Raw genomic sequence first — 26,771 nt, forward strand, 5'->3', positions numbered from 1 at the left:
CTCCTGCTCCTTATCACTCTCCTCACATTAAAGTGGACCTATGGGATAAGGCTGAAAGTATGCTTTAGCACACACCAATTGCTTAGGTGGTGGAGTTGTTGCCACACTCCATCTGTTGTCAATTGAAAGAGTGAACACACCAGGTGTATAATTTTAACTGGTTTTATTTAGCAATTTGGTAATTGGTTAGTCCCTGTCTGGAGACACTGGGCTATGATTCAGAGAACCACCCAACTCACTCTGCATTTCAACCAGCTGTTTATTCCTCCTTCGCTCAGTACTTCACATCAAACCACTTTTGAAAATGGGAGAGTTTCAAAGAGTTTGTAATGTGGCATCCACAGTTTTCCTTACTCCAGTACATGGAATCTTACTCCAGAGCAAGGATGCCTTACTTTGGAACTAGGAGTTTTACAATGGATTAAGACTCTTTCTTTGGGGGTATGACTCCATGTTTTGGGGTAAATAATATTGTGAATATCACTTACCTATACAGTACACACCCTCAATAGCTGTCTCTAGTATCTGCATAATTCCAATCTGTTATTGTTGTTCTGTAGAATAAGTAAATAATACAAGGAAACATTTATATGAACTCTATCTGGTCTAAACCCATTGTGTACTTTGTTAGGTAATTGGGCTATTGCTTCCGCCCAAATGAAGGAGGGACAAGTCTGTCTCTCCTTCACTCTGTTTAAGCTGTGCAACCACAGCGCCCCCTCCCCTCCCCGTTTCTATCAGAGATAATCTGCCAAGTAGCTTTATTATGCAAATTATATTATGCAACCATATTTTAAAAAACTGGTACAGACTCTTGTTTTTCAGATGGATCAGTGATCCTCAGCGACAGTTATTTATTTATTATTTCTCTATGTAAACTGCCCTGAGCCATTTTTTGGAAGGATGGTATAGAAATCAAATGAATGAATGAATGAATGAATGACAGTGGGGGTGCTTTTCTTGGGGTTCTAGATGGCTCCTCTAGGCTCCAGACTGAGTTTAGGAATGTGTGTGTTTTATTGGATAGAATTATGAGTTGGGAAGATGGTTCTTCTCGTTCTAGGGAGGAAATCTGCAACTCTCATGAGGCTTTGTTTCAAGTACATAGGAAGCTGTCTTATACTGAGTCAGTTTATTGTCTAATACGAAATTGAATTAATAATAATAATAATAATAATAATAATAATAGCAGTGGCTGGCTTCTCCAAGATTTCAGCCAGGAGTCTCTCTCAGCCCTGTCTGGAGATGCCAGGGAGGGAACTTGGAACCCGGATGCTCTTCCCAGAGAGGCTTCATCCCCTAAAGGGAATCTCTTACAGTGCTCACACTTCTAGTATCCCATTCAAATGCAAACCAGGGCAGACCCTGCTTAGCAAGGGGGCGATTCATACTTGATACCACAAGACTAGCTCTCCTCCCATGTACTATGTACTATTACTGCTATGAATATTTGTATAGCGTTTTCCAACAAAAGTTTGAAAAGTAGTTTACACAGTAACATAAATAAAGTGATTCCCTGTCCCCCAAAGACGCACAATCCAAAAAGAAGTACAAAGTAGACACCAACAACAGCCACTGGGAAAATGATGTGGTGAGGTTGGATAGGGATAGTTGCTTCCTCTGCTGAATATGACAGAATTGCCACTTTAAAAGGTGCCTCTCTGCTCAGTTAGCAGGCATAATCCAGAGAGTTGGCACCATTATATGGCTGAGACAGAAACTGACTTATTTATTTTATTTTATCTATTTAATGGATTTTTATACCGCCCCAAACCAAAGTCTCAGGGCTGTTCACAATCATAAAACTTGCAATTACTACCCCACCCCTGCTTGCCTGGGTGAGCATGTGGGGCAATAACAGAGGCAGTCTGCTGCCTGCTCCTCAAGCCACACAGTTGGCTGCATTAAGGGAGGTTTGCTTGCATCACCACCACCCACTGGTCCATGTAACTCAGTGCATGAGACAAGCCAATCCCCCAAAGGGAGTCCAATTCCAGACATCCACAAAACCCTGAGAGGGTGTCCTATGAAGACACACACACACACACACACACACACACACACACACACACACACACACACCCAGGGGCGTAACAAGGTTGGAGGGGGCCCAGAGACAAGATTTTAAAATGCCCCCCCCACCTGCCATCACCGCCTACCACAAAGCAGGGACTGGGCGGACAGGCGGCACAGAGCGGGGAGCGGGCGGGCGGCACAAAGCGGGGAGCGGGCGGATAGGTGGCACAAAGCGGGGACTGGGTGGGTGGGTGGCACAAAGCGGGGAGCGGGCGGACGGGTGGCACAAAGCGAGGAGCGGGCGGACAGGCGGCACAAAGCGGGGACTGGGCGGGTGGCACAAAGCGAGGAGCGGGCGGACAGGCGGCACAAAGCGGGGAGCGGGCGGGCAGCACAAAGCGGGGACTGGGCGGGCGGCACAAAGCGGGGACTGGGCGGACAGGGGGCACAAAGCGGGGAGCGGGCGGACAGGCGGCACAAAGCGGGGAGCGGGCGGACAGGCGGCACAAAGCGGGGACTGGGTGGACAGGCGGCACAAAGCGGGGAGCGAGCGGACAGGCGGCACAAAGCGGGGAGCGGGCGGGCAGCACAAAGCGGGGAGCGGGCGGACAGGCGGCACAAAGCGGGGAGCAGGCGGGCGGCACAAAGCGGGGAGCGGGCGGACAGGCGGCACAAAGCGGGGAGCGGGCGGACAGGCGGCACAAAGCGGGGACTGGGCGGACAGGCGGCACAAAGCGGGGACTGGGCGGACAGGCGGCACAAAGCGGGGAGCGGGCGGGCAGCACAAAGCGGGGACTGGGCGGACAGGCGGCACAAAGCGGGGAGCGGGCGGGCGGCACAAAGCGGGGAGCGGGCGGACAGGCGGCACAAAGCGGGGACTGGGTGGGTGGGTGGCACAAAGCGGGGAGCGGGCGGACGGGCGGCACAAAGCGGGGAGCAGGCGGGCGGCACAAAGCGGGGAGCGGGCGGACAGGCGGCACAAAGCGGGGAGCGGGCGGACAGGCGGCACAAAGCGGGGAGCGGGCGGACAGGCGGCACAAAGCGGGGACTGGGCGGACAGGCGGCACAAAGCGGGGACTGGGCGGACAGGCAGCACAAAGCGGGGAGCGGGCGGGCAGCACAAAGCGGGGACTGGGCGGACAGGCGGCACAAAGCGGGGAGCGGGCGGGCGGCACAAAGCGGGGAGCGGGCGGACAGGCGGCACAAAGCGGGGACTGGGTGGGTGGGTGGCACAAAGCGGGGAGCGGGCGGACGGGCGGCACAAAGCGAGGAGCGGGCGGACGGGCGGCACAAAGCGGGGACTGGGCGGGCGGCACAAAGCGGGGACTGGGCGGACAGGCGGCACAAAGCGGGGACTGGGCGGACAGGCGGCACAAAGCGGGGACTGGGCGGACAGGCGGCACAAAGCGGGGACTGGGCGGACAGGCGGCACAAAGCGGGGAGCGGGCGGGCGGCACAAAGCGGGGAGCGGGCGGACAGGCGGCACAAAGCGGGGACTGGGTGGGTGGGTGGCACAAAGCGGGGAGCGGGCGGACGGGCGGCACAAAGCGAGGAGCGGGCGGACAGGCGGCACAAAGCGGGGACTGGGCGGGCGGCACAAAGCGGGGACTGGGCGGACAGGCGGCACAAAGCGGGGAGCGGGCGGGCGGCACAAAGCGGGGAGCGGGCGGACAGGCGGCACAAAGCAGGGACTGGGCGGGCGGCACAAAGCGGGGACTGGGCGGACAGGGGGCACAAAGCGGGGAGCGGGCGGACAGGCGGCACAAAGCGGGGAGCGGGCGGACAGGCGGCACAAAGCGGGGACTGGGCGGACAGGCGGCACAAAGCGGGGAGCGGGCGGACAGGCGGCACAACGCGGGGAGCGGGGAGCGGGCGGGCAGCACAAAGCGGGGAGCGGGCGGACAGGCGGCACAAAGCGGGGAGCAGGCGGGCGGCACAAAGCGGGGACTGGGCGGGCGGCACAAAGCGGGGACTGGGCGGGTGGCACAAAGCGGGGAGCGGGCGGACAGGCGGCACAAAGCGGGGACTGGGCGGACAGGCGGCACAAAGCGGGGAGCGGGCGGGCGGCACAAAGCGGGGAGCGGGCGGACAGGTGGCACAAAGCGGGGAGTGGGCGGGCGGCACAAAGTGGGGAGCGGGCGGGCAGCACAAAGCGGGGACTGGGCGGCCGGGCGGCACAAAGCGGGGAGTGGGCGGGCGGCACAAAGCGGGGACTGGGCGGACAGGCGGCACAAAGCAGGGAGCGGGCGGCCGGCACAAAGCTGGGACTGGGCGGACGGGCGGCACAAAGCGGGGAGCGGGCGGGCGGCACAAAACGGGGACTGGGCGGACGGGCGGCACAAAGCGGGGACTGGGCGGACAGGCGGCACAAAGCGGGGAGCGGGCGGGCAGCACAAAGCGGGGAGCGGGCGGACAGGCGGCACAAAGCGGGGACTGGGCGGACAGGCGGCACAAAGCGGGGAGCGGGCGGACAGGCGGCACAAAGCGGGGAGCGGGCGGACAGGCGGCACAACGCGGGGAACGGGCGGGCAGCACAAAGCGGGGAACGGGCGGACAGGCGGCACAAAGCGGGGAGCGGGCGGGCGGCACAAAGCGGGGAGCGGGCGGGCGGCACAAAGCGGGGACTGGGCGGGCGGCACAAAGCGGGGAGCGGGCGGACAGGCGGCACAAAGCGGGGAGCGGGCGGGCGGCACAAAGCGGAAAGCGGGGAGCGGGCGGGCGGCACAAAGCGGGGACTGGGCGGGCGGCACAAAGCGGGGAGCGGGCGGGCGGCACAAAGCGGGGACTGGGCGGGCGGCACAAAGCGGGGAGCGGGCGGACAGGCGGCACAAAGCGGGGACTGGGCAGGCGGCACAAAGCGGGGACTGGGCGGACAGGCGGCACAAAGCGGGGACTGGGCGGGAGGGTGGCACAAAGCAGGGACCAGGCAGACAGGCGGGCGGCACAAAGCGGGGACCAGGCGGGCGGGCAAAGCACGGGCCAGGAGGAGGAAAGCCGGCCCAGCCAGGAACCGCGGCCGTGGAGAGGCAGCCATGCGGACGGGCGGGCGGGGAGAAGCGAGGACTCGGGGACCATGTGGGCGGGGGAGGAAAGCAAGGACCATGTGGGTGGCCAGGGAGGGGAAAGGAGAACGGGCAACCATGCGGGCAGGGAGGGGGAAGGAGAGTGGGGGACCTCCACTTCCAGTGGCGACCTCCTCCTCCTTCCTCGGCAGCACGCGCTAGGCAGCAGCAGCAGCTGAGCATGCGCGTTTCTCTGCACCAGCAGCAGCCAATGGGTGGGGAAAGAGGAGGAGCCCCGTCGGCCACAGAAGTAGGCAAAAGGGTGGAGGGTGAGCGGAGGCAGCAGCAGGCAGGAAATACGGCGCTCCGGAACAAAGGTGGAATTTTTAAAAAACATTTTTTTTAAAATACACTGGATCGAGGAAGCTGGGGCCAGCGCTGGGTGGGGGAGGCACGTGACATGTCTCTCGGGTGCCCCCTAAGCTGTGGGGCCCCCAGACAACTGTCTCCCCTTGCCCGATCATCATTACGTGCCTGCACACACCCTTTCTCTATAATAGTGCCTCTGGTTGCTCACCACCGAAGATGCTGTGGTAATCCCCATGTCTGCACTCACCTTCTGTTGTAACAGGGGCACACTATTTCAGGCACCCACAGTTAAGATCACAATATCTGTAAAAGACGAAAATGAATTTCTCACCCAAGGCCAATCAAGGTGGAAATCTGACATTCCTATCCAATCCCAATGATGACTGCCTTTCCCACATTGGCAAATGGAAGGATGGGTACCAAATCAAACCTGAAGAGGGTAGGACTAACTTAAATCCAAAGAGGTTGGTTGGGGCTAGTGATGATGTCACCTGGCCCTTGATGATACACTTGGCGATGTCACTTGGGCCCTTGCATCTTGACACTGCATAACAGTGTGACGTATCCTGGCCCATCAGTGGCCAGACGTAATTCCACCCCACCCTGGAAGTCTTCCCAGCCCTGCTCTTTAACTGGAGATCTCAGGATACAACCCATGGCCTTCTGCTTACAAAACATGGGCTCTTCCAGTGAACATAATTCTCACTTCTGAGCTCTTGTTATGGAATTACAACTGACAGCTAACAGGTATTAGGAATGACTTGAGCACCTTTATCAGATAGGCTGTTCCTGCCTTGTGTCTGCTTTCTACTAGAAAGCAGATATGGATAGCTATAGGTCTAATTTAGAATTTAAAACAAAACATGCTTTTCTTTGTCTTTAGGAGGATTCGGATCAGTATTTAATGAAGAAAATATTATTCAGTATCCCCCCCTGCCCCCGAACAGTGTGAGTAAATTGATCTTTGGATCCATTGTTCTTTGAATGTAATCATATACAAAAGTCCCCATTCTGCTTCCTCATCCATCGCCGCAAAAAGTTGTACTGTAGTGAGCTGTAAACTGATGTCATTTTGCAAGCCATTCAGCAGCATGGAAATGTAATCCCTGGGGCTGACTAAGTTTGTATAGAGTATAGATCTTGTTCTGTCTGTACTCCCAGAGTAGAGCCATTTACAGCACTGTTACACAGTCGGTAGACTGCTGTGAAGCCAAAGCAGCAGTGCAGGCAGGGTGGAAGGTACTCACGCACCTAGCAGCCAGCTAATGCTCACAAGGCTACTTGTCTACCTGGGCACTGTGGCTTGCTTTTGCTTTCTGTTCCATCAGTTTCAACCACACCAGCTCAGTAAACCGTATTTAACTACAGTTGCAGAAGTCACGAGAGGCACATATAATAACACCTGCAATACTTCCTCGGCTACCATGAGGGCTACTGTTAATACTTTTGATCTATCTATCTCTCTATCTCTCTATCTATCTATCTCTCTATCTATCTATCTATCTGTTCCAGGCTAGGTTTCTGGGTTAGAGTAAACGTCAGTTTCCCAGCAGGGTAAAGTAAGAGCACATGTAAATAATGGCTTATATGGACTACAAATTGTCCTGACAGTTTTCTATCTGTCTATCTATCTATCTATCTATCTAATTTGTAGACCTCCCCAAACTTCCGTCTCTGGGCAGTTTACAACAGAAAACAAATTAAGACACAAATGGAAACCTTAAAACAATTTAAAAATGCAGTCAATTTAAAAAGTTCCTGTGCCACACTTGCAAATTACATTTTAAACACAGACTAACTTAAATATTCATTTTGGGATTGGTGATAGAGAGAGAGTTGCTGAGAGGGAAACTAACTGATAGGCCTATGCTGCACCCAGAAATTATCCCTGATGGGCCTCTGCATGGTAGCTTGCATTTCCCTCGGGGCACATACACAGCTTGAGTTAGCCATGTGCAAAGCATGAAGAATGGAAGAACTGCTGCTAACATCTTGGAGGCAAGTGCAAGCCTCGCTGTGTCCCTAGCAATAGGCTCTCCCATCTGAGGGCAGAGGAGGAGGAGAAATGCAGGACTGCACTGAGCCTTAGTGGGAATGCCCTCCTTTAGACACAGATTGTGTTCTACATTATTGAAATTTGGTTGCTTGAACTCATCATTACTTTTTAGGGTGGTGAATTAGAGCTTCATATGAATTTTTCTAATGCTAATTTCTCTCATGTAGGATTTCTCTTTTACATGAATCTGTTCTCCACAAATCAGTGAGCATGGAACTTGCAATGGACGAAACAATAACTTGATCCACTTGTACTGGAAGGCCAAAATTGTGTAATGCTTCCTGGTAAAGATGAATCGTATCCGGTAATTTGTGCCCCCCCCTCAAAAAAAGGCTTTTAAATTTGCTTTTGATATACAAAAATGTTTCTTTATTAGTAAACAAAATGTTACAGGGCTTTGGGTAGATACTGTGCAAACAATAATAGATAACTCATTACAACAAATCTGTTTAGAAAAAACATATATATCCCCAAGGAGTCAGAAATAGGAAATATTTTGTGTATATCTCTGAAGGTATATTGCTTCAAAGCACTGGATGCTGCCAATGAGATATTTTGTAGAAAAGGAACTAATAGGTTTTAAACTAATAGGCTCTCAATGGGTGATTAATCTATGAGGTGCAGCATCCTAGTTACACTTTTTCCTAGACTGCTCTGGTTCTAACTTTGTGTACAGTGTTCTTTTAAGATGAAAGGCCTACAGGCAGGTATGCTAACAAATACCAAATATGCAGAAAGGACCCTCAGACTGAAGATCCTCACATGTAGCAACTGGCTGCTTGAATCAGACTTTCCTCCAAAAAAGGCGGTTCAGCACTGCTGGAGCTGACAGTGCTCAGCGTCTCTTGGGTGGTGAAGGTGACTCAGTGAGATGCAGGAGAACCCTGCATACATGTCCATATGCTGGATGTAGGGCCTTCCTCCTTGAAACATCCATTCGTCCATGTATGCAGGGGATGGGATCCAAAAGAGTGGTTTGCATGGCTCTTCCTTGCTGAATCAGGGTAAACGTGCTTTGCCTGATGTAGGCTTGGTTACACAATTATTAATGCTTTTGAAATTATAGGAAATAAATCTCTTTTAAACATTGGCCCACATACCATACAATGTAACGTGCATGTTATGAGCTTGCAGTTGTGCAACTGCAATTGCACAAAACTTGTTTACAGGAGAGTAACTCCATGTTTTGTGATTGTACAAGAGCACAGTTGTGCGGCTGCTTGCTTGCAATGTCACAACATGCATGTTGTGTTGTGCAGTATGTAGGGCACAGAAAGCAGGATTTCAAGGGTATGAATGGATGAGAACCATTCATGCAGTTCAACATGCAGATGTCTGAACATGAAACTAGCCTTCTGCATGAGAGTGGAATACATAGAGCCAGTTTAGACGTACAGGATAACTGCAGTTAATTGGGGCAGAGGTTGGAACTCCATTACATACGAGCACATAAAATGGCAGTTAAGTGTAAAAAGCTACCTCCGGTTTGCCTCGTCAAACTCCAATTGTAACCTTCTGTTACACCTAAGGTTCACTGCTGACAACTGAGGTTTTGCCACCAAAAGTATTATGCCCGACTGCTGACTTGTCATAACCGCGGTTTCCTGCCTATTTAAGTCATAGTGGTGGTGGTGCAGCTTTCAATGACCACCTCTTGGAGATCCAGCCCCACCCCGCCCCATAGCCACATGTGCTGTCAAATTTAAAGAGGAACATAAACCTCCTACTAATTCCTGCTGCGAGGCAATGTAAAGTGTTTTGTTTTCCCCAGTACAGAAAAATTATTCTTTCTATATCTGTTGCGTTACTTTCAGTTAGAAGTTTGGAGCTCATCCTCTTTCACCTGGGCGGTGGCAGGAAGGGAGGGAGGCAGGGGTGGGGAGTGTGACCACCTGGGCTCTCTCCCCCTGCCTTAGAGTGTTCCGTTGCTTGCTTGCTCTCTCTTGCAGATGCTGTTGCTGCTATTAACACTCAGAACATGAGAGGAGGCACCACGTGTGGTTCCTGCACTTCATGCAGAGTTGGGGCTGTCACCTTGCTTTTTGCCACACCCAGACTGAGCTCCGAGGGAAGGGCTGAGTGAGCATGCATGGAGGCACAGAGGCATCAAGAAATGTAGTAAGAGAAAATGAGGAAAAGAGAAGGGGGAAAGGGAATACACAAAGGAGGTGGGGGAAAGACTGCATTGAATGGTTCTGTGTGTGCTCTGCTACTGTCTCCTTTAAAAACAAAACAAAATAGCCAGAAGATTATGGGGGAAAGTGGAGAGATGTAAAGGTGACTGCTTTGCAAAGGATCAGGAGGGGACCTTGCATTTCATGGTCATCGCCACCCCTTCCCTCTCTTCCTCTCTGCACTTCATGGAGGCAGAAATGCAGCAGCCCTGGACTCATGTGTGATTTGCCGTGAGCCCCGCACTACTCTAGGGATGACCCTGCTGGAGGATGTGCCCCTCTGCTGCCAAGTATTAGTCCCACGATCCACTGCTTTGCAGAAAATAAATAAGGATAACATAGCTAAAAGCAGAGCAAGGAAAGGGTTAAGGTGTCATTTGCCCAAGGAAGCTAGCGGAGCATGAAGGACACGCCTCCTTTGAGATTGTGGCCAATCATGGCCACTTTGCTGATGCGACGCTTTGCTGACAGTGGGGCTGTGGAGCTTGTTGGGATGTCCTGGAACTGGAGTTTGCAGGTCACCATTTGGTGAACGTCTGCAGTGTGATTTGGAGTCACAAACTGAAACCTTGGCCATGCTTAACTCTAGTTAACTCATATGTCTGAACAGGGCCATTGTTTCTACTGTTTGATCAGGAAGTGTTATTACATACAAGTTCTTGATCAAACAGTGGAATTGTACAGTTTGATCAGGAAGAGCAAACTGAACTGATTTTTTCTTTCCAAGTTTCTATAACAATCTCATTGTGTGTGTGCTCAAACCTTTCCTTTGAGCAATCTACAGCTACTTTGTGTGGAAAAAGATTGTCGTCTCTCTGCTCAAATCTCCAGGCAAGATCCAGAAGAAACCGTTTTTAAAACCACAACAGATCACTTCCTAAATGTTCCTCTTATTTGCTGGTAATTATTTCACTATGGTGTAGGACTCATTTAATATAGTGAATTTTAGGTGGGGGGCAGTTGTGTTTTCAGTAGCCCAATATTTAAAATATGTTAAAAGTTTTTTTATTTCATATTTATAGTTTTAAGAACCAATATGTGCTGCTGAGATCATCGGGTCATGCTGATTCTGTAGTCCTACTCTCCCCATAAGTGGAGGGGACACAGCTTGGTTGTGCATGTGTACTATGCAAAGGTCCCTCTTTATGCCAATCTCTGCCATCTCTAGTGAAAAAGAATCTTAGATAGCAAGAGTGGGAAACATTTTTGGTTGAGGCCTAGAAAGCCGCTGCCATTTTATAAGTAGTACTGCGCTAGTGAAGCCAATGATCTGTCTCAGCATAAGGCAGTTTCATAAGGTCACTAGATATAGCTGTTTTCCTTAGTTCTGGATGGGAATTGGAATGGCTAAGCAACACCTCCATGAAATTTCTCTGTGTGTAGGGTCCCCTATGCCTAGCTTGAACTCATCCTGGTAAGTTAACTAGGTTGTAACTTGGGCAGAATGGAACTACCTTACTATGGTCAGCTTATATTCAGACCTCCTTTTCCTTTGAAATTATCTGCCCAATGTTACCACGAAATATCCACATACCCAAATGAAATATGACTTCCAGATTAAACAACTCATATTTTTGTTTTGTTGATTCTACACTAATAAATTTTAAAATTAAAATAAAAAATTGGGATCTTGCTAACTTTTAAAATAGGCTCTTGCATTTCTTTTGGGAAAATATAAATATAAAATCAAAATATATATTTATATCCTGTGCTGTAGCATGCTATATATTAACAATATTTTCAGTGAACAAAATTACTGTCTTCAAGGCTACATTCTAGTTTAACAAGAGTTCTAACTTCTAAATCAGCTTTCAAGTATTGCACCATCTGCTACTAACTACATGGATCTTTCTTTAATTCAGATAAGGAGATATGTAGATGGAAGCAGGTTTCCACATATGTATCACTCCCTGGGTCAGAAACTGCATTCATATTGCATTATTTGACATTCGTGTGTATCTGAATGAGGTCCACATTTCACTATTTTCAACTAGATGTGCATTTGAGTGTGCATCCAGATGCATATCTCCATCCACATTCTACTGCAAGTAGTCATGTGCACACAACTAGAGCTGGATCACGATGTCAGACTATAACCTGTTTTTCTTCCTTTCCTTCTTTTCTTCCTATGTCGTCATTTCACTGTTTGAGATATGCTCTAGTTCTTGAGGGTTTTGTAATTGGGTGGGTGCTAGGTTATACCTATTGGAGCACGCTGTACGCACACATCTTGGGCTGGGTGTCTAATGCTTGAAAATATCTCCTGGGAGAGTTGCAACACAGAAATGTCTCATTAATTGAATGGAATAGTCTTTATGTACCTATGTGCCAGGAAGTTGCTTGCCCCTCTGGATCACCCTGAAAACCATGGGGTTTTTAAATTCTCATATCACTCAAAAAGCCTTGGGGGTGGGGATTTTCAAACAGCTTCTCCTTCCTCCTATCTGCTCTCCCTTCCCTAAGAAACAAAGCCTTGGGATTGGGTTGAGAGCACCCATCCACACAGGAAAGGCCCTACATGCCCTTCTTGGTAACAACTGACACATAGAGCATCTTTTTCTACCAGGGAAAGGACATTCCATGTGGCATTTGCCACTAAGGATGAAGATCACAGAACCTTTCCTGTGTCTATGGGCGCTAACCTGCAAGCCAGTCTCTCATTTCCCAAGGTGATGCTTTTTTCCTTCTGGGAGAGGGACAACTGACTGGGCAGGGAGAAGCACAGGTGGGGTACAAGCCCCAGTATGAAGTACACCTGCTCAGAAGGTGGCTGTGTCCACCTAAAAATGTGCTATTCTGTTTTATTTCTTTAATGTATTTATTTACGTATTGTCAAAAAATAGAATCTCATAGTGGTTTACATTTCAGCAGGGAGCTTGAGTTTTCAAATAATTGTTCCAATGCACTTAGATAATGAGCTCATAAGGTGAGCAATATATAAGAATGGGATTAATCCAACTAATGCTATGTGCTTCCATCAAACATGTAAGCTGAACCTCTTATTACGGTTTTGTGAATAAATATAGAAAGTCAGCTGAGAGCCAATGTACTGTGATCACCAAGAGAGTCATTATCTGAACATTCAAAAACTGTTCTATCAAAGTTAAGCATTATTGTAGGCCCCGACGCTGAATTCTCAAATCTTTTGCTCATGATTAAACCTTTGTATATACACACACACACACACTCCATTCACACAGCAGAAGGTTTTGCAATGCCCACTGCCAAAGAAGCAGGTCACATTTTAAACTGCATAGGCTCTGGCCTTTTCACCAATGGCAGCTGTAGTGGTGAAAATGTCAAAAGCCATTCTGGCTGCATACACCATTTCCCTCTTCTCATGTACCGTATACCTGTATATCACTAGATACATAAATCTTCCTTTAGGCTCAGCTGTTGAAAGTATTGAGGAATATCTGAATCAAGGAGTATCTAAAATATTTTCTGTGTTGAATTCAAGAAGTTTAAAATCTTTGTAGAAAAACAAATTTGAGATGAAAAGAATGCAGCAATATTCTTGAAGCATGGCTGCATTATTGGATATTAATAAATGTGATATTAGAAGTACCAGGACTAATAATAATAATAATAATAATAATAATAATAATAAAAGTCACTTTTCAACAAAAAAGTTCACAACGCATAGTAATAAAATGCCATCAATAATGCCATACCATAGACTGGGCTGCCAGCTAGTTTAAGAGATTAGATTGCAAACTTACAATAGATTGTGGGGGGGGGGGGAATCATATACTGTTTCAAGAAACCAAATATTGCAATCCTGGATGCACATATGAGATCTGACATGGCACTTATCCTGCATGTCATCTAACACCTTTCCTTTTACAGGGACAGAAACTCATGTGATAAACCAAGATGACAGCAAGATGTATGATCTGCCTTATGATCTAGACTGCTCCCAAAAAGGGAATGGTCTTGTTGCTTTTCAATCAAATTATGGGGGAAATAGACTATGTGGAGAGAAAATAAATTAAATGAAAGACAGATACCTTGTATTATAATAGTGTTTGAATGTAATAGAGGCCAACATTTTAAAGGTCCCCACAGATATGCAAGATAAATTTGTAGGGTGATATAGTAAAGTCACCTTCAGAATTTTTAGGACAATCAACACTCTTGTTGCTGATGTAGAAAAGTGTATATATTATAACAGAACTTTGCAACAGGCCCCTTTTAGTGGGGAATATTTTTCCAAACAGTCTTCCATTTCAGATGAATTATCATAAGTACATAAGTTAATTATAAATAAGGCTCAACTCTAGACCTTTATGACAACCTATATTCTCACTCCATCATGTAGTTGCAACCTTTTGAATTCAGATGAGGCAAGCAGAAGTTACAGAACACTTATTACAATAAAGTAAATTGTTATTCAGAAAGCCCTGGTCCCGTAGGATTATTATTATTAATTTTCTAATGTGCAAATTTAAGATTAAAATAAGATTACAATTTATCATATTGTGAAAATATTCATTTTGGTGCAAGGCAACAAACTGATTCAGTTTGAATAAATGCTTAACTCATCAGATTTAACAATGATGAATCAAATGTGAAAACTAGTAACTTTTATTGATAACACAACTATAGATCTCTTATAAAATCACATGGAATTGCAATATTGTGCATGAAATAACTTTTTTCTTTAAGAAAATAATTTATCTGTCATAATCATAACATTGAATTCTCTTAATTACTGTAGGTATATTTTCTTGCAATGCTCTGGCCATCTATAAATAATGGATCCACCGATGCAACCTTAGCAGCTATAAATGAGTGAATACAGTTTAAAACTGCTGTCAAATCCTGAAATTCTAGTTCCTGAAATGAGAGTTTTAAAAGAAAGAAAAAGAGAGAGTTACACACATTTTAAAGGCTAGAATCTATAAAGACCAGGAATCATAATGTATCTATATCAGTGTTCTTCATTGTAAAGCCTGAGAGCCCTTCATCAACCCTGCATGTGGCTTCCTGACTAATTATTTACAGTACTGGGCCTGTATGACGCTTCAGTCAAAGCTGAATACTCTGCACAGTTCCCCTGGCACCATGCAGAGACTGCCATTTTCACTGTACAGTGCTGCACTTTGCCCAGTGCTGGGGGCTACTTTAAAGGAAACAGAGCCCACTTGGGCCCCTAAACCATCTTGGAAAGCATTCACAGAGTGCTGGGAAGTGTAGCCCTTCCTGGTACTTTCCTCTTAGAGGTCTTAAGAGAGGACCCTTCTCTCTTAAAGCATCCCCCCACACACAGACTGAAGAAAGTGCAGTACTATGTGGAGGCCAACACAGTGGAACCTTCCTTTTCCCAGGAAGTGCTCTGTGGCACCCAAAGGTATGTCCCTGAGGATCACACAAGGAGAAAGGCAGATAAATGACACCCCCGCCCCGCCCACGTTAGTGCAGGGTTAGTCTGGAACTCTTTGGATGCATTGGTGCTACACTGATGCTCCTCCCATTGCACTGCTGCTTCATTAGTCAGGATGTCAAACATTATTTTACATTATTATTTAATCCTGTTTTTTAGGTAGCTCTATACATTTCTACATTGTTACCTAAAGCAACAAAAAGTGACTTTGAAGCAGATGAAGAATTTCAAAGGAAGCCAAGTATTGATAAAGCTATTAGAAATGCTCTGAGCTTTCTTATTCTTTATTACCTTTATTTCCCATATCTTCTCTGCCATTCTGCATAAAATAACCTTGGCTATAAATTGGTAGTTCCCCCCTGAGGATTTCCAAATTGCCTAGATTGGGATTCTGCATATAGTTACATGATAGTAAATTCCACTGAAATCAATATAGATGATCTGCATTTAGAGAGCAGAAGGATATCAATACAGAAAAGATTGTTTCCTGCTCACCACTTCTCCAGGGAGGGTGATAGTAAAGTGGGCAGCTGTTTGCAGTCTTATTGTTAAGAAGAGAGTATTGGCAGCTTATTGTTCACTGTACTATTTATTTACCAATGGAGTAGCTGGCCAGATGGGAAACAAGTACTTAGAAAGGAATTTCTAGTCTCTGAGCTTTCTCAATGTAGCTCCTAATTGCTCCTAATAAATAGCACAGAAGCTGATTTTGCCAACCAGAAACCAATTAAGAACTTGTACAGCAATATCCAAACTCAGACTGTTGTTTTACTTGTGTTTTTATTTCACACCAATCCACCTCCTTCCACTATTTCAAGCCTAACCTAGGCTGAGCTGTGACACAAATCCAGTGGCTTAAAGTAAGCACCAGCCAAAGGCCATTAATCAGGATGCCATTGTCCATCATCACGTGGGAAGGAGAGGGCCATTTTACATTATCAAGGAAAATGTCTTGATTAATATTTAATTGACATTTAGGTATACTTTAATATAGTTTGGCCCTAGCCCAGGGGGCCATTTGGCCCCATGTGCATGTGAGGAGTCAAGAGCAGCTCACTAGCACAGGGAAGAGTGGTTATGAAGGAGACACTTCACCCAATGCTGCATGCTGAAAATATGAGGCACTCCCAAAGCAAGGATATACATGGACAGAAAAGAGGAGCAACCTGTTTCCACCTGAAGATTCTGTTCACTGCTGCAGTCTCTATTTTACAACCTTTAAATATATACTTACATTAAGGAGGAGATTTTCTCAAAATTCTTGGTTTTAAAAAGCCAGTGCTCACACTTCTCAGTAGGGAAGTTTCTGTCAGTGTCCATAAATTCTTTCCTAATCTTACTGTCCCATGCTTTACTTGTGCCAAGCCATATCAATTTTCCTGCAAATCTACCAACTATGATATATCGAAGAAAAATATATCGCAGCACGGATATGTGATTCAGTTTATGTTAGTGTTATCAATACAGTCTGCATGGTACCAGTTCCACTGAGATAAACGTTTTTCACTTTAAGATTAAAAAATGTTCCAGTTTTAAGGGGGCATTGATTAAGCACACTGGCTACATTGTAGTACATGGTCCTTTACTTCCACACAAATCAAAGTACTAGCCAGTTTCTTTGGAACCACTATATTTTACAAACACCTTCTGCACAAAATTTCTTGTCATAATAAGTTGCAGCTCAAGGCTAATGGCTGGAGACCAAACTAATCAACAAACTACATTTCTATCAGACAACCTACATTTCTGACCTTGAAAATTTTCTCCAAACTACGGCATTGCAATCAAGATTTTACATTCCTGCTGTTGTGACTGCAGTTCTGCTCCTTTTATTGACCTAAACAGCCAATTATTTAGGGAATACTACTGATGTCAATAGAAATAATCCTGTATGTAAAGATTACTCCTCTAAGCAAATAAGTCTCCATAGCCTTGAAAATCAATAAGTAATAGGGGTGTACAATTTGGGTTTTCGGTGATTCGGTTCGGGACCCGAACCGAATCACCCCTGTTCTGTGCCCGAATTTTGCTGACCCGAATCACTCCCGATTCGGTTCAGATTCGGATTAAATCCGAATCAATTCGGATCAGCAAAACGGGCCCTGGGGCCAAAAGAGTGGGGTGGGGTGGTAGTGCCTAATGGGTGGAGGCTACCACCCCAATTTCAGGGGGATTGGGCAGAGGGCTGAATTTTGGGCAATTTTTGAAGTTTTAGTGACTTTGGGGCAGATTGGGGGCAGAAAGTGGATCTGCCCCAAAAGAGTGGGGTGAGGTGGTAGTGCCTAATGGGTGGAGGCTACCACCCCAATTTCAGGGGGATTGGACAAAGGGCTGATTTTTGGGGAATTTTTGAAGTTTTCGTGTCTTTGGGGCAGATTGGGGGCAGAAAGTGGATCTGCCCCAAAAGAGTGGGGTGGGGTGGTAGTGCCTAATGGGTGGAGGCTACCACCCTAATTTCAGAGTGATTGGGCAGAGGGCTGGATTTTGGTGAATTTCTGAGGTTTTTCTTCATAAGGTGCATTGTGCTAGATTGATTCATTCATCATACTCCTAGTAAATGAGAGTGTGAAAAAGTGAGAGTGGGGTCATTGAGAGTTGAGTAATGAGTATGATGAATGAATCAATGAATCTAGCACACAGCACCTTATGAAGAAAAACCTCAGAAATTCACCAAAATTCAGCCCTCTGCCCAATCACTCTGAAATCGGGGACGGGTGGTAGCCTCCACCCATTAGGCACTATCTACCACCCCACCCCACTCTTTTGGGGCAGATCCACTTTCTGCCCCCAATCTGCCCAAAAGACACAAAAACTTCAAAAATTCCTAAAAAATCAGCCCTTTGTCCAATCCCCCTGAAATTGTGGTGGTAGCCTCCACCCATTAGGCACTACCACCTCACCCCACTCTTTTGGGGCAGATCCACTTTCTGCCCCCAATCTGCCCCAAAGTCACTAAAACTTCAAAAATTGCCCAAAATTCAGCCCTCTGCCCAATCCCCCTGAAATTGGGGTGGCAGCCTCCACCCATTGGGCAATACCACCCCACCCCACTCTTCTGCCCCAGATCCCACTTTCTGCCCCAATCTGCCCCAAAGACACAAAAACTTCAGAAATTTTCCAAAAATCAGCCCTCTGACCCATCCCCCTGTAATTGGGGTGGCAGCCTCCTACCATTAGGCGATACCACCCCACCCCACTCTTCTGCCCCAGATCCCACTTTAAGTACCCTAACCTTAACCCTAACCTTATATGGTCATTTCCTCTGCAGGTAGGAACTTTTCAATGAAGGTGAATGGGAAGAAATTTTTGCATTGAAGTCAATGGAGGAAAAAAGGCGGGAAATCCAAATAGCTGTCAGAATGAAAATGGAGGGGGAAGAAGAAGACAAGTCTGCTGGCACAAAATGGAGGCTGCTGGCATGGCCACGGAGGTCCAAATCACCAAAATTTTTTCACCCCGAAAATTGGGTGATTCGGATCGGCCACAGAAAATTTCGGGGGTCGTCGGGGGTGATTCGGCTCAGCGCTGAATCACCCGAAATTCGCTGTTTCGGGCGCAGAACGATCTGTGCCCGAAACGAAATGTACATCCCTAATAACTAATAGATATTTAACTATTAGCAATAGTAATCATTTGCTTTACATTATGTTGCTGGTTTCCTAGAGTTTTAAACCCTACATTGGATTTTTGAAACTTTGCCCACATTATATAATATTAATAGTATTGATAGAGGCTCTCCCCAAAAAAATCAAGAATGTAATAGCTTGTAGCAGGCAGAATATGTCTCACAGTCTCTGGCTAATCATATGGTTAACCTACTGATGATATAGATCAACAGAGCAATGTCACCTTTGGGCCAATAGCTGCTTTGTGTGGGAAGAGGATGATTTTCAGTGGGAACATGACAAGGAATCTACTCTTATGCGGTGGTCCCAATTCATACTGGGATGCCTAGCACTTGAAGCACTGCTGTCACCACCCATGGAGGCATAGCATGAAAAGAGATTGTCAAGAGGACCAAAGGAGACCCACCATCACCAGGGATGCAGATTCCTCATTTTACTGAACTGTTCCTCACCAAATCTAATAACTCAAATCTCCCCTCAGAGTACCGATTCTCCTACACCCCGCAAAAAAAATTATGTGAGGAGTTGCTCCTCAAGACTTCACCTCTGACTACCATTATTCTGTGGTTGTCCTCCCCCCCCCCCAACTTCAACATAATTTCACTTCATCCTCACTGAATCTCTCTCTCATTTTTACCACTTCTGCATAGGGTGATAAACATGAAGGGAAATGTTTGGATCACCACTACTGTATATATGTAACACCTTTCCCCTCTGGGAAAAAAATACCATGCTTGATTGCCGAAGAGCTGCTTAAGCTCAGGGTATGTTTTGAACAGTACATCATCTTCTGTTTTGTCCCTACAAACTTGAAAAGTATTCTTTAATATGTGGAAACAATGACAGTAGCAGCATGTTGCCCATATGCCAGTGGTGTAAAATGGAACCCTACTGGATAGAAGTTTCAAAAAAGAATGAAAGGGTTTGAACAGGTATGTCAGGTGAAACATTTTTGTGAACTTTGTATTTACATATTGTTTGTTGCCAATGAACACTGAAATGTTTCTGTACTGGGCTGCTGTTGACATTTACTAGCTTATCTACTCAAGGGGAATGAAACTTGCATTATTTGATGACATTTTGTGTTTCTCATTATTGGCTACACTTTCCTATCCAGCACCATCTGCCTTTCCTGTAAATCCTTCGCTCCCTTCACACATGCAGTCATTGCTGTACTACAAACTGCATCGATAATAAATGTGGAGGTTATCAGTATTACTTCTCCTGTGTCCTGGCAGTGATTCTGAATCCAAAACAGGTCTTGAAACCTAGTATCGGCCTGTCCCTTGAGCCCATCAATCATCTTTCATTTTGTGCTGCTGGCAGTACCTTAAAGCTACATCTACATGGGCATTTGTACAAGCACAAATATTATATGCAACTTGGGGAAATCTCAAACAGCTTTGTAGAAGATAATGAATATCTGTGTGAACAAGAATAAGAAAACCCAGGGGAAGCAGAAATGAGTTATGAAAACTAAACAGGATCAGTGACCAGTTGAACATCTGAGTCACACTGTCACAGAAATGTGAATGTTATTGTTTTGTTGCATCTCTAGGTCAAATTAAATGTAAGATTCAGTTGCATGAATGTTTTCCCCAAGGACTTTTTTTTTGTTTAACTTCATGCAGCTTGGTTAAAGGAAGTTGCATTCCAGATCACAAGTGTAGCATAGTAGCTGTTTGTGTCTCTCTGTGTGTGTGTCTGTGTATTGGATTTCTTATATCTTTCCTTGCAGATTATTTCCATACCAGTTTCACCCTTGCTGGAGCCACCTAATGGTGCAGTGGGGAAGTAACTTGCCTAGGGAGCAAGAGGTTGCTGGTTTGAATCCTCACTGGTATGTTTCCCAGACTATGAGAAACACTGTATATCGGGCAGAAGCAATATAGGAAGATGCTGAAAGGCATCATCTCATACTGTGAGGGAGATGGCAATAGTAAACCCCTCCTACCAAAGAAAAACACATGGCTCTGTGGTCACCTGGAGTCGACACCAGCTCAACGGCACAACTTTACCTTTATCACGCTTGCTGAGCTGCATTTTGGCCCCATGGATGGTGGGGGGGGGAGACAAAAAGCAGCCCTGAGGGAATGATTTTGAGAAGAAAAAGTCATGCAACTGAGCATGACATGTAATATGGTCCTCCATTGTGCCATATGTTGAAAGCTGTGAGTAAATTACACCCAATGATGAAAGTGAATTAAAGGTTTTTCCAGAATGTCCATATTGGAACTCTAAGCTCAATGAAATGCTCTGCTGAACTTCATGATGCTTGGGTTGTTGCTTAGGTTTGGCCAGTATTGTTCTTGCCTGGCCAGTTTTACAGTGACAAGATTGGATGTCAGTATTGTCGCTAGAAAAGTTGAGCCATGACATTAGTCCATATGTTCATATGTATATGTACTAAGTGCATGTATGTATACTACTACCGGCTAAAAACATACATACTAATGTGATGGTCACACCTGCCCTGTTTCATTAGAAAAGTGAAATCAGTGTTCACTTTTAGGTTATTAGAAGGATTCAGTCAAGCAGCTGTGTGGCTGCTGTGCACAATGCACAGTTCATGCAGACATGGCTTATGCATCAATGGGGTGGTTTTCTTTCAAGTATGTTTACATTAATTGGCATTTGCATCTATAGCTATAGTAATTGCCTTTTAAAATGCTTTCCCCTTGTCCTCTGTGCTAAAAATCCTTGTCTTGATCATCTAAGTGTTAGCACATACAAGAAATTATTGTCTGAAATAATTATATACCAGAGTTATCAGAGCTCAGCTTGTCTCAGCTCAGTAATAGTCACAGAAAAGTGTAATACTCTATGAGCAATAGCAGATGGTTATTTGAGGCTTGGCTTGTGTGGAATATAAAAGAGATAGTGCAAGATTGTGGATTTCCCATGCAATGTAAACCAGAAATCTAGATTTCCTCAATATACATTGTTTCATGTAAGTCTGGAAGACTCTAACACCAGCCCCGCAGCCAAGTCCATGAGCTCAGTTAGGGATGCTGTTGGGCTGCAGGGTGATTAGTACACCAACAGAAGTCCCAATCTATCTTTGGTCCCCAAACATAAGTATACACATTTGATATAATCAGATATTTCAACAGCAATCCTGGTAAGAGGGATGTGGTGATTCTTTTTTATTTAGCAGGGGGAGAATAACTGGCCCTATCCACCCCCAGCACAGTACTTCTAGTGACTGTTGCTGGTGTCTATCTTATGTTTCTTTTTAGATTGTGAGCTCTTTGGGGACAGGGATCCATCTTATTTATGTATTATTTTCTCTGTGTAAACCACCCTGAGCCATTTTTGGAAGGGAGGTATAGAAATCGAATTAATAATAATAATGTAATGCAGCAATATACCCACCTTTGTCTCAATTTGTTTGGTTTCTGTATTCTGAAAGAGAAGTTTGACTCGCGTTTTTCCATCATCTGATGAGCCTTTGAGCTGGGAGAATTTAAATCTCCAGAGGACATTCTGCAAGGAAAACGAAGATACTGAACACGTTGGTGTTCACCTGCCCCAAACGATATATAACAGAACTATTTGGGCTGGAAGTAAAATATGCAGTAGAAATATTCTTTTGAAAGCTGGGCAGGTTATAAAACTACAATGATCAATAGCAGTTAATATAGTCTTAACAGAACACAGTTCTTTGCTGGACCTCAACCAACACACAACACACATACAAAAAAAAATGGAGCCCCCGCCCCTTCCTCAATGGCTAGACATATCAGTGCAATTTATTTACCTCACACCTTACTTGGCTTCACCCCAATGTGGCTTTTATTTCCTTATTTTATATCATGTTGTGTTGATGGAGTTTTATGTTTAGAAGGTATTTAAAATCATTTCAGAAGGGTGAATTTGAGGGCTTTTCCCCTTAAAAATGTCACAGACACATACACTTCTTAGATTCAGATGGAGCTGGGCAACGTCTCTGAGTCTGAGGTTGCTAGGAAAGAGATGTAGTGGAACCTGGCCCAGCTTTCACATTCTAGGGGGCTATGGATGACATAATCTGTTGTTTTCAGTGATAGGAGCTGAATCCAGCAGTTCATTCATTCTTCCGTACATTACATTTGTATCTCTTATTTAAAGACCATACAGTCTTATGAGCTGTATCAGACCCTCAAGGTGGTTCCCAGCATAAAACAATCATACAGTACAATAAAACCAGTTTGAAAATGCCAAGCAGCAGTAAAACAACAGGTCCATTTAATAAAATAGTCATATGAGCAACCCAGCAGCACTCTCAGAAGAAAATCTCTTTGGAAATGAAATCTTCACAAGGACTGCCTAGAAGCCAGCAATAAATTGTCCCGGGCACTTTCCAAATTACCTGCTACACCCGTGGTAAAATGCTTCAGCTGGGCAGGATCAAATTGAAAACGATCCCCAGAATCTAAAATGGGAAAATTTCCCTACAGTGGGAAAATACAGCTACTTTTTTGCAACGGACATACAATATTATAGCGCTAAATTGCAGCAATAAAATCCAAAAAAAGGCATCTGAAATGTGAACGGGACCCTACTGACGGTGTAGGGACTGTGGTGCCAGAACACAAGAAGTACGGAAGCACACTTAGCAGATACATTGTGACACCATTGTGGGGTCTAATCTGGAAAGCGCCCTGATGAGTTGACCTAGGAAGGGAAAAAACTGCTGTTTTAAACCAGGAGATACTTATAGGCAGTTATGTGGAAGGGGATGTTGGAAGGGAAAGCACAGCTTTTTGGTACACCACTCTGTGCACTTCTCACGGAAAAAGAGGTTTAACATTTTTAAATAAATATGAACACACACACACACACACTGGCCTGGGTGATGCCCTAGGTTGAAAGGGTTGACAATCCCCTTCCTAAAGCTCCAATCCTGAGAAAATGGACACTTAGGAGATCTTGATGTTTAGAAGACTTCCAGGAAACACACTTTCCTGGGGGTGCTTCTAGGAAGCAAACAAAATGTCCCTCACAGGCAAATGGGACTAATTGAAAGAGGGGTCAAGATTTTTGTGTGGATAAGAACTATGATTGTTAAAGGTTTTTAAACCAGCATGGCTGATTCATGACTTATGGATATATAGTATGTTCACTGCTTCCACTACTGTTTCTCTTCTCTTTACTGTCATAATGCAGAGTCTCTAGTGGTTTCCCCCAGTTTTGTTTAAAGTTTTGTTCTTCCCATTAGAGAATCAATGTGAGCTCATTGCTGCAGTTCAGCACTTCACAGCTTTTTCTAATAAATGGATTTAGTCAGAGCAGTATTTATTGATCAAGCATTCTGTTCTGTCATTAAACATTGACATAGGTAATGTAGATGTAATAATTTTCTCTTACTGAGTGAACGTGTGTTGGCTAATTTGATATGAGGTAAGCCTTCACCCCTTAAATCAAATTTGCAGTTTTAAAATCTAATTTAAACTGTTTGAAAAGGCCTTCCTTGATATATGCAGCCAAGTTTCAATTAGGCTTTAAAAATAACTTAGTGTTATATGTTTGGTGCTTTTCAAATGATTTTTTAAAACCATCTCTAGTTTGTACTCGTAATATACTTGTCCGTGCTTGGAAAATAGTAGCCTAATTTATGTCTCAAAGGTTTTGGATAGGGATGTGCTCGAAACATGATTTGGTGTCCGAATTGTGGACACATCCCTTTAAAAATGAGGGCTTACACACAGCCCCTTTAAAGTGGAGAAGAGAAGGTCCACATTGTGAAGGGGTAGCCAGGAGATGCCCCACCGGCATGCGGGCATAGCTGGGGGTGAGAGCTGGGAATATGGCAATGGCGGCGATCGGAGGAGCAGGTATGGATCTGCTCTCCTCCATTTTAAAGGGGCCATGTAAGCTCTTGTTTTTAAAGGGATGTGCCCGCGATTCAGACGCCAAATCATGTTTTGACACATCCCTTGTTTTGTAACTTAACATAACTTAACTTGCTACATATATTCAATGCAACAGCTGGGCAACATTGTGTTATTTCTAGGAATGCAGTATTTACTGAGTTTAGTTTAATTGATTACAAAATTTTGACTGACTAAAAAGGCAGTTGAAATTTTGACTGCCCCCAATTAACTGGGCAGCACATTTTTTTATTTTTTTAAAATTATTTTTAATACAAGTACTTAGAAAAACTACAGATGGCAATTGCCATCTGAGAAGAGGTGTTTCCTCTTGTTAGTGAGAGAAGGGTGAATGTTTCTTCTAAGCCTGTCTGTGTGCATCATCTTAAAATATAGGAGGTGTGCTTTTTTTCTTTAGGGATTATTAAAGACTCAAAGGTGCTCGTAAAGCACTCACCTTCCCCACCTTCTCCAAATGCAAAGTACTTCCCTTTAGGAGTGGGTAAAATGGAAGCAGGTGGTTCCAGGGTCCTGGCAGGGTGCCATTTCCCACTGAGGACTCTGACTACCAGAACTTCCATGCAGAAAACAGATACTATTCACGTCATTTCTTCCAGAGGAGGACTAGCTAGCTTTCCCCTTAATAGAAAGGGCACAAATAGTGTAAGGGCTTTAAAGGTAAGCACTTTTAACTGAGCTAAGAAGCTAGTAAACAGTCAATGATGTTGTGCCAGCACTGTAATGATATGTTTTCACCCACACAGCAATCAAGAGGCACAAGGACCAAATCAACCCTACAATCAATTTAAAGGACAGCCATATGTAAAGCAGAAATCTACTGGTGCACAAAGGTAGGGCAAAAAAGTAACAAGGGTGTAGCAAGGTTGGAGTGGGCCCAGAGACAAGATATATATATCTCCTATGTGCCACAACAGAACATCACCCTAAATTATATTTTAAAAGGTTTTGTAAATTGTGGACGAGGCAAGGCATTTAATGGTACTAGAGAAAGACATGCTGTTCTGGTAGCTCCAGGTCTTAACACTCACATCAATTTCGGAGGATGAATACAACTGAAGGAAGCCCGGGTGGGTGCATGGCTGGGGGAGTCAGTCATGTGACTTGCTTCTGGGGGGGCCCCAAGGCAATGGGTCCCCAGGCAACTGCCTCCCCTTGCCCTATTGTAGTTACGCCCCTGCAAGGTAGTGATTTTGGAGGAAGGTTTGCAGCTGGCCTACCACATGAAGCTGGAAGAAGGTTCTCCCAGCGATTACCACTATCTCCTGAGAATAAGTAGCAAAGCAAAGAGAATTCTCAAGGCAGCATACCTGACATTTGTGGGGGAGTGTAACTCTATCCATAGTAAGCAATACCCACAACTCTACAAGCCCTTTCTCAGGAGCAGTGAAGAAGGACAAGAGGGCAAGCAGGAAGAAACCTTAAAAAGCTTACTCCCCTGCAGATGATCTGGTGCTATCCTTTGGATGGGCGGATCGCCCACCCAGATGATTACTGGCTGCTGCCGGTAGCTCCGAGGGTCAGGGTGCCAGACACATCACTCTGCCCCCAGAGTTCCCATAATGCACCATTGTGTGGTGCATTATGGGAAGCCCCCTCCCCAAGCCGACTGGGAGCCCCACAGTCAGCCAGTCCTGGCTGCAAGTAGCCAGGACTGGCAGACAATCAAAGAAACGGGGTTAGGAGAGCCCAGGAATGATTCAGCAGTCCCTACATACAATCTGCCCAGAGTGGCCAACTTTGGGCCTATAAAGGGGGTTGCCCCTTTGGGGGATCCACTTTGGAGGTTAACGAGGGTGAGAACCAGGCCTCCTGGCCCACGATCCTTGTGTGTGGTAGTGGTGTTGAGTGGGTGGGTATATAACACTTCGGTTTCTGTTTTAAGCATCCCTTGGGTGAGACACATTTAATGTTTTTAGTGTTGTCTGGAGATGGGGACATGGGGCATATCCACTAATTATGGGGCGGCAATTCTGATGGTCGGTGGGAAAGAAGAAGTAACGTAGGCAGGTCAGCGGGCCATTACAAGGGAAGGGAAATTGGAAATCTAATAGCTGTTTCCCCTTCCATCAGTCCTGCCAACTCTTTGACCTTGAGTAGCAGTGCCAACCACCCATGGAACCTCACCTTGCTCCTTTGTAATGCCAGGTAGGTCCAGAACAAACTGAAAACCATGCATGATTTGATTCCGGATGAAGGAGCCAACTTGGTATGTATTACAGAGACTTGGTTAGGGGAGGCTGGTGGCCTGGTCTGGTCCCAGCTTCCCCCC

At 45.7% G+C, this 26,771-nt stretch overlaps 1 protein-coding gene across 8 annotated transcripts in view; it reads right to left on the reverse strand.

The window, feature by feature from the left end:
* Nucleotides 1-14,188: 14,188 nt before the first annotated feature.
* Nucleotides 14,189-26,771, reverse strand: part of SNTG2 (syntrophin gamma 2) — a 489,442-nt gene continuing 476,859 nt past the window's right edge. For all 8 annotated transcript variants that reach the window (XM_053286035.1, XM_053286038.1, XM_053286042.1 and 5 more), the window contains 2 exons: nt 22,005-22,115; nt 14,189-14,456 (listed from right to left, as the gene is read on the reverse strand). In XM_053286035.1, the coding sequence (XP_053142010.1) occupies nt 14,325-14,456; nt 22,005-22,115 (243 nt within the window). In that variant the 3' untranslated portion in view covers nt 14,189-14,324. The remainder of the gene's footprint in view (nt 14,457-22,004; nt 22,116-26,771) is intronic.

Source organism: Hemicordylus capensis, chromosome 1 (genome assembly GCF_027244095.1).
Source record: "Hemicordylus capensis ecotype Gifberg chromosome 1, rHemCap1.1.pri, whole genome shotgun sequence".
Taxonomy (NCBI): domain Eukaryota; kingdom Metazoa; phylum Chordata; class Lepidosauria; order Squamata; family Cordylidae; genus Hemicordylus; species Hemicordylus capensis.